General features: G+C 40.4%; 1 protein-coding gene across 2 annotated transcripts in view; it reads left to right on the plus strand.

Annotated features, from left to right (window-relative positions):
- The first annotated feature begins 1,318 nt into the window (after positions 1-1,318).
- The window catches only part of spock1 (SPARC (osteonectin), cwcv and kazal like domains proteoglycan 1), a 100,588-nt gene continuing 83,209 nt past the window's right edge, over positions 1,319-18,697 (plus strand). The window contains exons 1-2 of one of the 2 annotated variants that reach the window (XM_061048226.1): positions 1,319-1,475; positions 2,038-2,172. In XM_061048226.1, the coding sequence (XP_060904209.1) occupies positions 2,038-2,172 (135 nt within the window). In that variant the 5' untranslated portion in view covers positions 1,319-1,475. Of the gene's footprint in view, positions 1,476-2,034; positions 2,173-18,697 lie in introns of both variants that reach the window. The other variant, XM_061048228.1, reaches the window with a different exon arrangement.

Consider the following 18,697-nt stretch of genomic DNA (forward strand, 5'->3'; position numbering starts at 1 on the left):
TGTTTTATGTTGTACACATAAAAACATCAAGGTAAGATGTTACAATGAATGCATCCTTAACCATAACTTCTTTCTACAAATAGTCATGTCATTTAAGTAATACAGAATGGATACAATCACCAATTGAACTAAAATAAAAAGTCCAGTTGAATGAGAAAATTGACTGGGTCTCCAGTGTGATGGATGTTTTCCAACTTTGCAGCATTTCAGCACCCTGAACAGCTCTTTAACCTGCAGTGCTTCATTTAACCTCAAGGATTACGCTTCTTTGGGAGAAAGCTGACCAGCACTGAACTTAATGTGACACAATAATCCCGACTCATTAAAATAGTAAAGTCAAAATATAGCTTCTTAAATATACAAAACACTGTTTTTGGCAGAAGCAAAACCGTCCTCAGAGGGGCAGGGAGTTTTGCAACGTAGCAGGATTTGCTGAATACAGATTTGCAAAAGGTTCTTTTTGACTACTATTACCATCTTAATAAATCCTGGTAATACTTTCCAACTGTGCAAACAATAGAAAAGAGAATTGTGATGTCAGCCAGAAGAGTTAGATAAGAAAACCATTATGTGAAATTGGGGTAGATAAGAAAGTAAACCAAACTCCTAACTTCCTAATACTTGAAAAAGACTTTAAGTGAATCACACAGGATGAGGAGTGAGAGTACACACTTTTGTCCCAAACGTGCATGAAATACGATCTTTTTTGACTGAACTCTATGAACAGCCAGACAGACATTATGCAGAGAAAAAAAAGAAAATGTAAAGAGTGCTACAGCAAGAAAAGCCAGAAGAGAGTCAAAGCAGAGTCGCAGATTAAATATTTACCCGTATGTCCTTATACCCCCCCCCCCCCCCCCCCCCCTCCACTAAATCACCCGCCATCCCACCCAAACCCCCTTAAAATGAACGTCCCAGTTATGTGGCCCATTTTTTCTTCGTATCATTTCTATGCAGATAGTTATACAGTACATGACCTGACTCTATCCATGGTGCTGAAATAGCTCGCAATGCCCCCTAGCTGAACAAGCCAATCAGACACCAATACTGCGTTCATTTTATGCTTTATGCGTCTTAATTGTATTTATTATGGTGGACACGAGCTCGAATTCAACTACAGAGGCGCGTGACTAAAATGAAATTTGTGTCTGTACATCCGGAACAGCGCTTTGACACGGCGCCCAAATCCCGCTCGGGCTCTGGAGTGTGAACATAAAAAAAATACACCCCGCTGAAAATCAATGACACGGTGATAGAGAGAGAGAGAGAGAGAGAGAGAGAGAGAGAGAGAGAGAGGAGGCGGTGTCTGGTGATGACCGAGGGGGAGGAGGAGAAAGCTGCCGGTGTGCTCGTGCTCGCAGCTCCCCCTCTTTTAACCGTCAATCCTACAAGCAGTCGGGTGCCACCGGAGTACCCGGGGCTGTGGACTTATTTTCCCCCGGGAATCAGTATTGGACACCAACAAACTCTCTAAGGTAGGTGAATCACTCAGTTTGTTTTCTTTTTCTTTCTTTCTTTAACCAAAGAAACAATAAACTGGAAATTAAAGTGTATTGCCGCGCGTTTGGTCGACTTTCACGGCGCTGAGGATCGAGAATGGAGCAAACGAAAGCCGAGACAAAGCTCTGTGGGGGCTGCAATTGTGTGTACGCCGCTAATTGCTTTTTAAATTAGCGGAGGGAAAGCTACCGGGGCTAATCGTTTTCGCGGTGCCCCATCTGCCGCGGTGACAACTCTCTAATGTTTACAATGCGATTATATTGAGACAACGAGTGTCCCACACCTCCTTTAATTATAAACACTGGTTCGTTTTGCTTCTTATTTTCATTTTTTGACATCAAATTGCGTCACAATACAAGAGTTATGTCTTCTATAAAGTGAACACTCTCACTTCAGTCCGCTCCTTTAGACACTTTACTGCACCCTCCTCTCCTCTACATCTGTTTTTCTTACTTTGAACATATTTACTAGTCTGATAATTCTCTGTGTTTTTCTTTCTCTCCCTGTTTTTCTTTTTTTTTTCTTTGCTTGTAGAAGATGTTCTTCTTTCTGCTGCCTGTCGTGGCTCTCTTGCTAAGCAGAGAAACGACGGTCTCCGGTAACAGTAACGACAAATGGCTGAGCACCGTGTCTCAGTACAACAAGGACAGACCCTGGAACCCATTCAGAGATGTGAGTTTTACTGACAGACACAACATCCAGCTTAAAGAAGCATCATAACTAGCTTCATTGTGTGTGTTTGTGTGTACAGTATGTGTGTGTGAGAAAGAGAGGAGCCCACTATACGCCCTTGATGCACCCTGTGAGTGGTTGAGCTCTTGCCAGCAGGCATAGTCCCTCTTGTAGACTGACCAGGTTCAGACCCTGGTTTGACATACAAGCCCACTCAATGACAGAGCATTTTCTGCACATGATGGAAAAAACGAGTTTGGATTTGACTGATTAGAGGTTTCCCCAACCTTATCTATAGCCTATATATGTTTTATTTTATTATTTATTTTAAAGAAATATCACCATTCTGTTGCAAGTAGCTATACCACTACAACTGATCATTTCTGTTTCAGTCAGAATCAGAAGAAGTGAATTTGTAACTTGTGCAGTTCCTAAGGTGAGCAGTGTAGTGGTAGCCTATTATAGTAATGGTTTATAATTGCGATCTCCGCCTCTCTTTTCACCTGATCAAAGTCTATTTTTAACCTACTGCTGAAAAGAAAATGCAGTCACCTACAGCTTCATTATTCTTCAGGAGGGCACCTAAATGTAGCCCTATGTGTTGTTTGCATGTACCTCACACTGGATCCAGTATGCACAATCCTGAAATAGATGGCTACAGTACTTCGGGTATATATCTTTTCCTTAAGCAGCCATGTTATCTCTAAAGTTAATTGAAGGCTAGCTGCCTCTATCTGCTTTCAAGCCAGTGTAACCTAGATCCTCTACTTTGAATTGTGTATGCTTGCAGGTCACTTTTTCAATAAAAGCTTCATAAAACATTTTCATCACGAGAATTTCACTCCAAACTCTGTCTCTGGTATCATCTGAAAGTTATTGATAATGTTAAGTGAACAAACTCTGCAGTTTGACCGGTCTTCATCAGGCTTATTGTGAATGTAGTGTTACCACTGGAGTCCAAATATTATGATGTCCTTGGTGACATGTTCTCCTGAGATTTTAGTAGACAGCGAGCTAACTTTGGCCTTATTAGAGCTGCTCCTCCCCATACAGTACTGGAGCCAGAGTGATGTTAAGGCTAGTAAGTCATACCTGTATGTGCTCTGGCAGGCCTCTGCTACCTGCAGTGTGTGTTTGTGTGTGTGTGTTTACTTCTGTCTGTGGTCTCCTGTTCAAATGAAACTCATTAACAGGAAGCTGTCGGAAGAAGCTGTCGGAAGGGAAGGGAAGGGAAGGGAAGGGAAGGGAAGGGAAGGGAAGGGAAGGGAAGGGAAGGGAAGGGAAGAGAAGAGAAGAGAAGAGAAGAGAAGAGAAGAGAAGAGAAGAGAAGAGAAGAGAAGAGAAGAGAAGAGAAGAGAAGAGAAGAGAAGAGAAGAGAAGAGAAGAGAAGAGAAGAGAAGAGAAGAGAAGAGAAGAGAAGAGAAGAGAAGAGAAGAGAAGAGAAGAGAAGAGAAGAGAAGAGAAGAGGAGAGGAGAGGAGAGGAGAGGAGAGGAGAGGAGAGGAGCAGCAATGGATAGGAGGAGAGACTGTGACATTTCTGTTTAATATTTCAAGCAATGCAACGAAGCAAATGCAGGAGGTGTGTGTGTGTGTGTGTGTGTGTGTGTGTGTGTGTGTGTGTGTGTGTGTGTGTGTGTGTGTGTGTGTGTGTGTGTGTGTGTGTGTGTGTGTGTGTGTGTGTGTGTGTGTGTGTGTGTGTGTGTGTGTGTGTGTGTGTGTGTGTGTGTGTGTGTGTGTGTGTGTGTGTGTGTGTGTGTGTGTGTGTGTGTGTGTGTGTGTGTGTGTGTGTGTGTGTGTGTGTGTGTGTGTGTGTGTGTGTGTGTGTGTGTGTGTGTGTGTGTGTGTGTGTGTGTGTGTCCTATCACATCGGGAAACATCCTGGTTGTAATTTGTATCCTGAAACATGGGCTGTCTCTTGTCCCACTGTGACTTCTGTCCTCCATTCTTTGTTAGCCATTTCTCTTTCCTCCTCCGTGATACCAAACACTTTGCTACCTCAGACAACAAGACCTTTGATCAAGAATTTATCTCAAACAGCAATCTTTTGCAACCATCTTATCTCAATAACTGTGGAGTGAAACCCTGCTTTTTTTTAAAGTATTGTAGGTGTAATCAGAATGTTAACTCTGGTTTACCCCAATGTTTAGTGAAATTTGGAGACTCATCCAGAAAATTCAGAGCTCTGGTTACCTACAACAGGCTGGTTAAAAAAAATATGATAATGTAGGGCCAAGGTCGCCCATAATGGGGGATAAGGGGGAAAGCTTTCTGGGGCCCAGTTATATGGGGAGGACCCACGGAGGTTAGCAAAAACCTCACCATGACCTGTTAAAGCAACAAAACACACTGGCCTATAGCCAATCCAGGACCTGCACAGAGTTAGGATGCCAAGAAAGAAAGAAAAGGAGACAGCTGCCTCTGGGATTTGACCCAAACAAGAACTTGTGAACAAACTTATTTTCGTTGGCTCCATATGCTGACAGGCGAGCCAGTCGATGCACTAGAATCTCATGGAACATGCAGGAGAAATGAATGAAATCAATACCTTTTTGTCAAAATGTAAAATACTTAGCCTTAACAATAATATGCAGTTTTGGCTTTTACCTTATAATTGGCTGATTTGTTGAATTTGTTTTTGGTAAAGAATGAAAACAAATGTCTTCCAAATAACTCTAACTCTAAATAACTAATTGTTTATTTGCCTCTCCATCCTTTGAGCCCAGTAGCGCTCCATAACAGCAGTTTACATCCTCCCTGTCACTCAATAAATCTCAGCCCGTCCTCTCAATTCTCATTGAGTCATGAACTCCACATTTTTCTCTCATTTTCTGCCTCTGTCTGGAGAGCAGTGAATGACCCTGTGCTTCCTCATCCATGGCCGTTTCTCTCTCCCCTGTACCTTCTCCCCCCAACCCCGGCCCTCACCCCTGGCTCCTCCTCTTTGCCGTTCTCCCCTTTAGCCATGTTTCTCTCTGCATCCCTGATGAGCCACTTGCTCCCTGCTGCATAATGTATGAGTGTCCAATTGTTGGCTGGGGAGCTGGTGCAATAGTTAGACAGTCAAAGTTCAGGGGGTTTATTTAGAAACATGAGGAAATTATAATTGTATTTATTCTTTAGACTCATCCCATTCAAATAACTGGGCTATAATATGCTGACGGATGTGGGTGATGCAGACAGACAGCGCTAGTCTGGTCCACTTGTAATCAGTAAGGATGTGCAGTAGAATGAAAAATGTCCCTCATTACCATCACATTTTGTCAGTTGAAAATCCTTTTTCCTTCAAAGTTACTATCTTTGTTTTTGCTTGTTTGCTTGATTCAGAAAAATTTCCCTTCATTTTTTTATGGTTTAAGGAAAAAAGGACACATTTCTGCAAGAAATTACGAAACTGGCTTCTGAAATAAGCTTAACAACAGCTGTGCAAGCAACATTTTCACATGACAGCTAGCATTTTGTGACTGTAGTTTGGTCCAAAACATGATTAGTTTTTTGTTTGATTGTGAAAAAAAAACGTGTATTTGATATCTCTGTAGTGCAGTGCCTTTGTTTTCATCATCATGAAGGGATGGTTTGGAACTTTCTCTTTGAGGATGTCTAAATGTTTTTGACCGATTTTACAGTTTCGTAATTTGTTGCTGTTCTTCCTTCTAATTTGTGCCAGTATTTAAATTTTCCTTAGGTTACAATCATCATTTGAATGTTAATGAGCTTAAATGCAAATCATATCCCTGGGCCTGCAATAAGTATACACACATTTGTATGCGGCAGTGAGTCTGACTGTGTTTCTGTTTCGGGCAGGGTCATCTTTGTTGTAAGCCTGTGACTGCCTCACGTTGTTTGCTTCATCAAAGTATTTTCTGCTTTGGACAAAAGTGAAAATGAGCGGCCCAGCTGGAACAATGGTAGATGCAGCAGCAGCAAAACAGAAGATCATTATACTCAATCCAAATTCGGCAACAGCAGCATGCAGGGCTGAAACTGTGGTGCATGAATATGTAACTCTAATGTTTTACACACAGTGTCTTTGTAGCACTGCTAATGGCTTTGGGTTGTAGGTGGCAGATATACATGGACTGTAGCTCTCCTCGGACAGATTAACAGTCAACATAATTGCAAGTTGAGTAAATGTGATGTCACTTTCCTAAAGTGTTTTTACAGTAATAGACATCCTTTCCTCTGATAATTACAGTCCTATACATTTAAAAGTCAAAGTAGTGCATCATTTGTAGCAAAAACTATTTGACATCATAGAGTTTATGAAAGGGCTTCAAGAAAATAGAGACAAATTAAAATGTATAATTTAAAAGTGGACAAAAACAGATTGAAAACTTCTAGTGTGAATGCTTTCTATATCAGTACATTGCTGAGCTAGCTGGTTTAACATAACTCAGCTTTTCCGGCCTGAGATTGCTTAATGTTGATGGACTGGAAAACATTGAGTAGTGTAAATAAAAACAATAATAAAAATAAATAAATTATGACGGATTGTCTGTATCCAACATGTGTTTGATGATGAATATGTGTTGAGAAAATTAACTGGCCAGATTCATGGACTGCTAACTCATATAGTTTGCCATTAACGTTTTGGTATCGACACTAAATTTAGTCATCATATTAGAACAAGCATTGTTCAATGTCACTGTTTATCTCATTTTGTTCTCCCTCATTTCGTTTCATCTGCTCTCCTCGTCCTCCTTCGTCTTTTTGCAGAATCTCTGAATCAAACCGCAACAGAAAAGCTGTCGTTGACATTCAGGCATGCCTCATGAGGAAGAAAAGTTGTTTTCACTCCTCTGAGCTGCTTGTTTGTTTCTCCTAAAAAGAGGCTTTTCTTTTCCCTGTCCACTTTCCTTTCCATTCCAAATCTTCTTCAGAAATCCTGTTTTCAACTCATGCTGGCAGGTTTAACGACACACATTAAATCTTTTTTTTTTTTTTAAGGCCATCAGATTTTTGCTGCATATTTTAGCATTTATTTGTGTAAATGCCTATCCTCAGTAGACCACCTTTTCATTTGCCGGTGGACCTGGTTGAAAATCAGCAAGTTTCAAACCTCAGCGCGTTCTTGTGTGCTTGCATTGTGACTGTGTTGTGTCTGCACTTGCTTGCGGCCTGTCTCTGCTCATTCTCTCGGTGAGAATTAAACGCTGTCATCTCTTATCATTGGTACTCTCTTTTCCGAGACGACAGCCTCTCCGGGGCTGCCAGTCACAGACCCCTACTGTCTCTGTTTATCAAAACAAGAGGATTGTGCATGCATGTGTGTGCATTCCCTTTGTGTGTGTTCTGAATTTCTTTTGAGTTACATTGTGTTTAACAGCTGCAGTGACAGTTTATTTTCATTTCAAAGCTGTTTTGTGTGTTGACTTGTAATACATGTTCCCCCCTTTTTGCGTTTCCGGAGGGAATGGGTTTTTGTCGAGCTTGCACATTCTTTTTCAGTCCCATATTTACACCTGGGAAAGCTTCCCACTGCATCCAAATTAACTGCTCACCCTCTGTTGTGTCTATGTTTGCACCCTGGTGTGTTTGCATGTGTCCTGATTGGCTGGTTGCACAGCTGAAGGGGGAGGGGAGGGATACAGTCTAGAGAAGCAGCTTAGACATGACAACCCTGGAGTCACCTTCACCTTCTCTCTTACACACACATAAACCCTGTGAGTCACTTCACTCCAGCACTCATACAGTATTTCTGTCAATTAAAGCTGAGGCTTGGAAGAACACCTGCCATTCTTTCTTATCTCCCCCCCTCCTTCTCCTCTATCCTCCATTTCTCTTTCTCTATTCCTTGTCTTTCCTTCTCAGCGTTTATCATCTCCACACTCCTGGCTCTTCCGTCTCTCGTTTCATAGTCGACTAATTCCTGATGAAACAGTGCCCTTCAAAATAAACCGTCACTTGCTCTCTCCTTCTCACACACTTTCATCTATTTCCCTTTTCCATGCTCTCCTTTTGCATGCATATTTCTCCCCCCAGAGCTATTGATTTCAAATGAGAAAATTCGGATTACTATCTCTGCGTTGAAGATTTTTCTGTGTCATGTTGTACCAACTGGCTGGTGGAAAATGTTCATGTAACTGCTCACTCTGCATCTGTGTGAATGCTTATGCAAAAACTCAAGCAAAACTTCCCATCCACCCTCAGGCTCTTGGAGAGATCAATTTGGATAATTTACAGGGACTGGTAACCCTGATTGGAGCCTTGATATGATCAATAATTGTCAACACACAAGCACACATATGAAAACACACAGCACAAACACATAGGAGGACATCCGGTCACAGGCTACACAATGGTCACTGTCCAGTATGAACAGGATAAATATTTTGAGTGTGTTTGTGCTGTGTGTTTGTGTGTGTTGGAGGGTGGAGCAGACAGAGACAGACTAAGCAAGGGAGCCAACGGACTGCCAGTGGTATTTAGGCTGATGATAAGAAAGAGGGAGGACGAGAATGAGAAGAGAGAAACAGGATGAGATTTAATGTGAACCCCATCCAAACAGATGGACAGAAGGAGGATGGAAGTACAGGAGACATGTGGAATCCATCATCAATACACCGTGTGTGTGTGTGTGTGTGTGTGTGTGTGTGTGTGTGTGTGTGTGTGTGTGTGTGTGTGTGTGTGTGTGTGTGTGTGTGTGTGTGTGTGTGTGTGTGTGTGTGTGTGTGTGTGTGTGTGTGTGTGTGTGTGTGTGTGTGTGTGTGTGTGTGTGTGTGTGTGTGTGTGTGTGTGTGTGTGTGTGTGTGTGTGTGTGTGTGTGTGTGTGTGTGTGTGTGTGTGTGTGTGTGTGTGTGTGTGTGTGTGTGTGTGTGTGTGTGTGTGTGTGTGTGTGTGTGTGTGTGTGTGTGTGTGTGTGTGTGTGTGTGTGTGTGTGTGTGTGTGTGTGTGTGTGTGTGTGTGTGTAAGCTTTGTCATGGCAGCTCCTCCACACTCCCTCCTCTCTCTCTCTCTCTCACTCTCTCTCTCACTCTATGGGGATCCTCTGTCTGCGTATTTGTCGCTGATTTTAAGCTGTCCTGCTAAGCTGTTGAATCCATTAAAGAGCTACTGTCTGGGTTGGCTTCTTTTGTCTCAAGATTTACTGTGATGGAGAAACCTACTCACAAACCTTAGAAAAAGCTGGGTCTAAACTTCTTCTACCTCTATTTTTGGAACTCTGACATTGAGCAATAGTCAAGTAGAAAGCACACTAAACAAGAAGAACACTAAACTAAATAACAAAATCCTGCCCTTTTTCCATTTGTATGGAATACAAACTTAAGAATTACATTTATATTTGGCTAGTTTAGCTTTGAAGTGAGTATCCTGCTGAAACAGCATTTGTTTTCATTTCAAGTATTTTAGTAAGTGAGAGAGCAGGGATATTCTTAGGCTTTTATTTTGAAACATTACTTCAACATGTACAGGACAAGATAAGTAAAGAGACAATAGGTCCTGCTACGTTTAAATCAGTGTAATCCCAAAAGTTTCTCAAAGGAGGCGAGATTTAAGAAAATAAATTATATTTTCCTTTAAAAATGTGGTAATTGGAATCAGTGAACATTTACATTTATACTTACAATTAAGCTACTAAATGATCAAATCTAGTCGTTGCCCCATTTTTTTGGCCGAATACCTCACTGATTATTTGACAAATTATTTCATAACATAGACAGCTTTCGTCTGAATATTATTTCCAACTCAGAATGCCATTACCCTGCATGCAGTAGTCATCCATATGGCTTCAAGCTGTCCTCATTATATTTTCACCATATTTCATTTTCATGGATGTCTGCAGTTGTTAGTAAAATCTAAATTATACTAATGAGAGGCAGCCAGCTTTATGTCAACATGTCTATAAAATGGTAGGACTTTTGGTCTGGATGTGGTATCCGGTTTTGATTGACAGGGAGGATATGTACAACATGTGTATAAAACCTGAACACAACTGTGGATAATTGCATGTTATGTTTAACATGTTGTGAGCATCATGTTTGGATGTCAAAGTGAAATATTGACGTACTGAAAATATGTCCAAACGTTTTCTCTGTTTGATCTGGGATTCCTGTTGCCATTGCCAGTAATGAAGCCCCCATGCTGCACTGGTTCTAGTGTATGATCAGACGGTTTCTTCCTTGAGATTCAACTCCCTCTGCTGTACATCTCTCCATATTTCAGCATTTGATTTATTTTTTAATCTATTGAAGCTTGATGATAATATGAGTAATAGCAGCCTTATTTGCCAGCTTGTTGCCCTCCAACATAGGAAGAGCTTATCCGCACAGTTGTTCTTTTGTTGTGTTGGGAGTCATGCATCCGCTATTCTCTTTATTTAAACTTTAGATTTTTTTAAGATTACCCTGTAGTGATCTGAAATGTAAAGTGCATGCCACTATTCAACAACAAAGATGGACTCTAAAACCAGAGTGTCTTGTGTTCTTTGTTTGAGGCACACAGATCTAAAAATGAATATGTTTAGATGTTGATAATTTGACATGTATTTTGACATTAAAAAGGGACTAGCTGTCTTGTGATGACTTCGCAGCACATAGAAATGAGGCCACCAAGAGAATATTCTTGATCAGTCAGAATTCATTTATTGTCTTGATTTATCTCTGTTATGTGTCATCATCTTTTGGTTTGGCGCCTCTCTCTTTGGGTATGTTTCCTCTAGATTTAAGCTATTTTTCAACAAGCTCACATCGGCAGTACACGCTGATGTTAAAGGAAGAAAACTTGCCAGTAAAAAGACTTTTTGATCCAGTAGATGTCGCCCCTTGAGCACCAGCATGAAATCAAAACAACTCGCGCTGCATTGTTGTGTTAGCATGCTAATGCTAGCGCTCTTTAGTTTGCTCGTAGCTTCACACTGCATGTAAATTTACATGAAATGACCGTGATCTAAAAACACTTACGTGACATTGAAATAAGCAGTGAGTACAGTATGTTATTCTTCTTTTCTCTAGTCCCTCAATTTAACAACTTGTATTCGCAAGGGGATGAGCCGACCGGCCGCCCCGTCCATGTAAACACGCTGTAGATACAGCTCAGAAAACATCACAGACAGCGGGACTCTGGTGTCACACTCATTGCAGACAGTCATGACTCACAGAGTTATTTTCAGAGGATATACTGGATTTCTGCTGTATTTATGTGTAAAATGTTGCACATTCAGCCTTTAAGCAAGTATAATGTAATCATGTTCTTCATCTGATTTTTTCATCAGTTATTTTTTCTGATTAGCACTAAACACAAAGTAAACCTGAGCTACGTTAACAGGTTTATCATTTGCTTCACAGTTATTTTATTTAAACCAAATAACTGAACATTAGACCCAAAGGAGGTACCAGTCAGGAGATCAAAGTGGTTACAATTCATCCTCTTTGGGCCATTAATGTATTTACCACCTTCCATTGCAACCCATCCCATACATGTAGAGATATTTTAATTAGAACTACATTTATTAAATGTGTGTTAATGAAAAAGTCAGAGATCCATTCTTAAAGTGGTTTGGATATATCACTTTTGACCAAAGTAGTGGACTGTCCAACTAACTTTGCCAGTTCTGGAGCTGGCATGGTTCAAATTAGTTTATCTATAGAAGCAAAGACAAACGTATGCACACACTAAACATCATTTTGGTAGGGGTTGATCAGTATGTATATGGATGAATGAGCTACAGATAGGTGCTCTCTTACTATCTTTTTCCTCTTTGAACTATGGTGCAGTGAGGTTGTATCTTGAGATTTATAAAGCAGCATCCTGCTTTTATTGATTGGACGTGTCTGGCTCTGCTTGTTCCCTGTAATCACGCTCATTATTATTGAGATGATGGACGCAATTATTGCTTTTCCCATCACGGTAGCGTATGCTGACGGTTATATGGACAGCATTCAAATTACAAATTGCTCTTTTGAATAATTTGTTGAGCTCCGTTTTGTGTTTCAGGGGCATTCAAATCAATTATGTAATGCAGCAGATTTTATTTACAAGCAGGCTGTCTTGCACAGCTCAAATTTAGAAGTATCCCTCCCAACCCAGGGTGTCATAGTGTGAAATAAATCATGGGCAGTCTGTTTCTCTTTTTCCTTTTTCACACCTCCTCTGTCCTTTTTCCAACAGTGTTACTATCGCTCCTCTCCCCCTCTCTCTGTCTCTCACTTTGATGTTTATGGTCGCTAAAACCATGTCAGATTGAATTGGTCATTATCTCATTTCCCCCTGAGGGCAGGGATATAGTTTCTGTGTTTGTTTGTGTGTGTATGTTGGTTGGTTTGAGAGATGTCTTGTCTGCTTCAATAATTCAGGAGGTTTTTGCTACTGCAGCTCATGTGATACTCCTGGGAGAGAGAGGGGGGGGGGGAGATTGACACAGAGAAGTGGCAGATCTGTTCCTTGTAGCTTTTCATACCTTCCCATATTCCTTACTGCATCATTTTGTAGTTCTTTGCAGTTAAGTAACTCCCTGATGCAAGCTTGTTTATGACAGATGAACTCTGGGGACTTGAAGGTAATGGCAACGAAACAGTGGAGCCCTCAGGGATTAAATGAATACTGTGTGTGTGTGTGTGTGTGGGTGGACAGTCAAACCAACATACCTCTGGGGTTTCTCCAATGACTAACTAAAGCCAAAAGTGAAACTTTAGCAGAAAACTGCTTATTCTTCTGTCATGTTTTCTGTACATTTATGTTTATATTTGAAATGTATTTCTTTGTGGTCTGAGATTTATTTCATGTAACTACGACCACTTTGATTCAATTCCAGATGTTTCATTCAATACATTCTGTCTCTGTCTACACATTGAAGTTGTCTTGTGCTCTTATCAGTTCTTTTGAAATAAAATAACTACAGCAACACTAGAAACAGTGTGTAGGTTTATATACAGGCACATTTGCACTTGTGCTAAATTCTATAAAATTCCATAAACATTTATTCTGACCTGACTGAAATGCTAGACAGATGTTTAAGGATTATCATAGTATGTAATCATGACTGACTGCACCAAATCACATTGTGGTCAAATCCAGTAGTTTCCAAGACATGTCACTTAAACCCAAAAATGTCAGTGGATTACAAAAGATAGTGGGACCATCAAAGTGGTCAATGCATAAAATAGAATTTCAGATATGTCTGAAGTTTGAGCTTGATAGATCAACAAATCCACAGACTGACCAACAATGTCTTCTAAAGCATCATGTGCCTGGCATGGCTCAAATCCAAGTGTAAAACAAGTGACAGGAAAATGATCCGACTTCAATGTAAAAATCCTTTTTGCATGAATAAGTCATCCAGCAGTAATCCACACATTACATTTCAGCACCATGGTCAGCTCCTTTTTTTGTTGCCTTCCACTAAAAGAATCCACTTTGTTGTTGGTCTCTCTGAGTGTGTTTCTGCTGTCAGAGTGGTGTGAGTGAATTATTCCTGCTCTGCGTGGAGGGTCAGAGATGAAAAGTTCAAGTGGATAAAAACGGTATTGGATACACTTTTAACCTCTCAGAATGATGGACTGCTGCTTGTCTGGGTGATAGTGGTGGTGTAGGAGTTGGTTTTTAGCCCGTCACAGTCACCACTGGTACTCACCAACCAACTCTTCTGTGGAATGCCGCAGTGTTGTAGGAACAGCTTGCTGGACGTCCTGTTTCCAGGCTGACTTTCAAATCCAGAGAGACACCAGTAACCACATTTAATCCAGATGGTGTTTTTATCTCCTGTATCCTATTTCAACGCTTAGGTCTTAACACATAATTAGGCTTGGAGGAAATGATGATTTTAAAATCATTCTGTGATTTTTAGTAGTATTTATAGGGTAATGAAAGAGTAGTAATTATAAAGCAGACTGAAGAAAAAAAAAAGCTTAATGTATGCAAAGTAATTTGCCAACTCTTTGCAGTTGCACAATCAAGCTGCGCCCAATACAAAGATTCGATTGAGTTTTAATGGATCCTCATAAAACAGTTTGCAGCCAAGGTGCATTGAAGGTGTTAACATGTAATTTAGATTTAAATGAGCAGGCTGTGACTAATGCCCAGTAGTGTAATAAAATAAATTGTCTTGGTGAGCAAGGTATACATGGTCAGAACAATCAATAGATGGAACTACACAAAGGCTTTTCTTTCATTACAGTACATGTACAATAGTCAATCAGAAACTACACAATAGTAATGTTACAGTCTGTTAAACACTGCAGCTGTACATTTAGCAAAACAACTTTCAATCTAATAAAACTCTTTTTACAGTCATATATTCTGTTATCAAAGTTTTCTTAAAAATTGTTAGAATATCGTCTTGTCTCAACTCGCCGAGTGTATTGTCAAATCCCTAATATTCAATCAACAGCACATGTTGGATATTTATTCATAGGCCGTTTTTTTTCAGTAGAAAGATTTCAAACTGAGAGCCGTCCTTGGACATCATGAAGTCAAAAATAGCTGCAGTAGATTACAAATGAGGATTATGAAATAACAGTTGCTTTTTACAGTATGTTGATTCATGTTGTATACACATGACAATCTCTATCATCTTTGTACTCATCAGATTCCATACAGACAAAATTCAAACGATCTCTCATATATCCTTAGGCACACACAAGTTCACCAGGCTCAACATGAATGTATGTGATGGACCAGTGTAGATACAGAGACAATACACAGAGTAGTGTGAAAGTTATTTTTTCTTAGCATTTTTAAATGTTGTTTCTTTTGCATGAGGTCGGGAGCTCTGTGTTATCAGTGATAGCTACAGCCCTGCAGGTTGTGTCGTCTCTTGACTGGAAACCTTCCCACTTTATAACAAACCACCATGATGGGCTCAGCTCCCTCATTTTCTTGCCTCCCATTTCCCTCTTTCTCTCCATCTCCCATTCCTGTAATCTAATGGTGACACAGGCACGTCGTATGTGTTGACAGAAGTGGTCCCAGTGAGCGAGCTGTAGGCGGGGGGGGGGGTAAGCCATGTGAAGAATAGCAAAGACAAACGGCCGGTCATGTCTTTGAGATAAATAAAAGGAGTTTTATTATGGGAATGTCACACTTCAATTGATTCCAGAGAGACGGAGTGAGATGGGTGTGGGTGTGAGAATGAATACATTTATGCATATGCATGTTGGAGGATGACGGAAGAATTGTTTGACAGCTTTAATTAAACTCAGCTGAGTCAGCTTCTGAGCCGCAGCTTCAATCACATTTTAATGAGCCACACACACCATGCAGCCCACATGGAATAAGGCCCGTCTCTTTAAACCTCCCCCTCTTCTCTCTGCCTTCCTTTTGGTATGTGTGTGTATTTTTTCTGTTTGTACTAACCTTGATAGCAGCAGCCTTTGGCACGTTCCCAGTGACTTTCACGTGGATTTTGAGTTGGATAATAAGGTGAGCAGAGAGTCGCTGATCAATACAGGGAGCTGCTTTTATCTGGAACTAACAGATAAAACCGTTCCATCCTGCCAATACTGGCATGCCTAGCTTCACTTTGAACGGTGCCATTTTAGCTAGTGCTACAGTGCCATAAATAATGGGATAAATTCAGCCAGAACTTTTGATTTAAAGTGCAGTAGACCTCATATGTATTCATAGGGAGGTGTTACCAGATGGGATTTTCTTATCACAGATATAATGTAAGTAAGGACTTTTTTAATCTATTGATATCTTTCTATAATTACATTATCTGGTGATGTAATAATTTCTCCAGTCCATTAAAGGCTATGTTAATCTATTATTCATTCACCTTTTTACTGTTGGATTTGGAGAAATCTGACAAAGAGTCTTCTCCCAAAGTTAGAACACTTTTCTTAGAACACTTTTCTGATTTAATGAATGAATTGGTGGAGCGTCCGGTAAACAAAGGAATATAATTTCTACTGTGCTTATATTACTGTTTGTAGCGTAATTGGGGTCAAAATTCAATACCAAAAGGTGACAACACCCAATTAACTCAGATTAAACCTATTTCAAGATTTTCACAAGATTTAACTTTTAGCTCTACACAGAGCTTTACAGCATCATTTTCAAACACATAAGCTGTTTCTCCTTTCTTTATTGTAGTTTCTGTCATATTCCACCAAAAAGTGCATCCTCGTCACCTGTGTGTTTGGAAGTGGGAAGTAATGTACGAATGGTGACAGGTTGGCGTGGTCTTTGACCCCATGTGTGTGCTGATTGCCATGGTGATAGCCTTCTCTTGCTTTCCTCAAAGCCATTGGATAAAAGCCAGGTTTAAGGAGGGCGACTGTCCTGCACTTTGGAATACAAGAGCCAATCAAAAGAGAGACAATGTCTAAATTTGCGGGACGCGGGGCAACAGATAAAAATGCTGTGCAGTCTTGCACTAAGCGGGACACCTGATCACGCTAATTCATAGTGATATTTAAACACACACACACACACACATGGAATTGTTCCCGGCCCTTTATTTGTGTGTCTTACTTTTGTGAGAGCTCTGACATTTAGATGGACGCAGCCGATAGCAGCCCACTATGTCCGGTCTCAGAAGCAGAGTGGTTGTAGGTTTCTCTACCTTTGTTCCACTAAATGTACTTTCATCATTGTGTGTGCCTATATCTGTGTGCAGGATGTGTATGAGTGTCCATATGGCATCCTGTTTTGGCACAGCTGAAAGTCTGTCAGTAGAGCTTTAGCTATTTCCCTTCTTATGAAACAGGAACTGCATATTCCTGCCATGATGACTGATGATCCCCGTGGAGAAAAAGTTTCATCAGGCTGTGAATCATCTAAAAAAATAAAAATAAAAATAAAAAAGCTGGCTGGTACGATGTTAAACTGAGTCCAGTCATCGAGGACAATCTTTAATTGGCTTTGGCTAAAGCTAGATGTATAGTCAATGCAAGGGGTTAATGGCAGCGGTGTATTTCTCCACTTCAGGTTACATTATGCTTTGATTTAATAAACCACATATACTGTATTTTAAAAAGCCTTCAGAAACAGGCTTCAAATCACAACTTCTTTGCATATAAATCCATGCTGTGATGTCATAATGAAGTTTGGTTACAGCAAGGCACAAAACTGTGAAGCTGCAGACTTGCCAGTGTTAAGAGAGAGTCTGTTGTTTGAGTTGAGTTTATTTGTGTGTTTGTGTGTGTTTGTGTGGCTTGTTCACTTTTCTGACACTCCCTCTCCTATCCTGGTTAACAAGGACACTCAGCAAGGGAGTGAAAAACAGGTCAGGTTTCCCAGCCTGTGATATTCCTGACTCAGACTTTTGAGCTGGCCTAGTTTGATACTTTTACAGCTAAGGTCAAAGTAAAAACCAACATTGTGTAAAGGTGTGGGTTGCAGTGTGGTGTGGGTGAAATACTTCCTCCTGACTGCTGACGTTTTTAACAGAGGCAGAGAAAATTCTGTTTTTTTACAGCAGTGGTGTGATGTGATTACTACAACTATATTTAGCAGAAACCTTTTCCAGGGCACACACACACATTTGATCACAGCCCTCATGTAATAGTGGGGCCTTTCCTTATTTGCATATTAATTTTTTTTCTTCTATTATTGTGTGGGACAGCACGCGGTCATGTTCGCGCTGCAGCCATCGCATAACTCAAACAAAAAAATGGATTCAGAGGAAGCGTGTTGAACTGATGTGGGAAGGGTTGAATTGCAGAGTAAAGTTAAAAACAATGATTTTCACTGTTTTCTACTCAATAGTTCACTTCAAGGTTGTCAACATGTTCAATACTTACATACTTTTTAAATACAACGTGCTTTAAAGATACAATGTCTGTTATTTGTTGTATAGTACTGAAAGCATCAAAGTAAGATTTACAGTCATTTACATCATTTATATTTATTATGTGTTTCTTTTTGTGGGAGTGGGATGGGCCGGGAGTGAAAAACCTCCAGTGTGTGCGTGCGTGCGCATTCGGAGAGTTTGGCTTTTATCATTACATTTATTAATGTTTTTGTTGGAAAGAAAAAACATTTGTCTATTATGTGTGGGATTTTGCTTGACAACTGGGCAGTGTGACAATTTTCTGAAAATGTATTTTAATTCTGTTTTCCTTTCATGTCTTACCCGGTCCTTCTCTTCACTGATGGAACAACAGGTAAGTTTTTTTTTTTCCCTTCGATTTTTGTGTTGTTTTGTGTGTGTGTTTGAGGAAGTAACAAAGATACAAATATTTGCAAAGCTTTCATAATAAGTTATGAAAAACAAAGTCTCTGATTGCTTCCCAACAGTAAATTGCTGCACAAAAGGAAGTGTTTGCATATCAGTGACGTTCTGGTGTGTGTGTGTGTGTGTGTGTGTTTTTCATGTTTTCTAGTTTGTGTGAAATCGTGGCAGAAGGGTAAATTTTAACCTGGCTCACACACACACACACACAAACACACACAAACTATGCCCAAGGCGAGAGTGGTTTGTGGGCTTTGTATGTGTGAAGGTGTCTGCGTGTGTCTCTGCTGGTTCAGCTTTGGTTGCTACAGTTTTGGCCTCCAGGCTTGAGTGTGGCAGCTGAGATTTGTCACTCTGTGCGCGGCTCTCCCCCGAGTCTCTAAACTCACAGTTCAGTCTGATTTAACTGCACACTG

The sequence above is a fragment of the Labrus mixtus genome, chromosome 10 (genome assembly GCF_963584025.1).
Source record: "Labrus mixtus chromosome 10, fLabMix1.1, whole genome shotgun sequence".
In the NCBI taxonomy this organism is placed as follows: domain Eukaryota; kingdom Metazoa; phylum Chordata; class Actinopteri; order Labriformes; family Labridae; genus Labrus; species Labrus mixtus.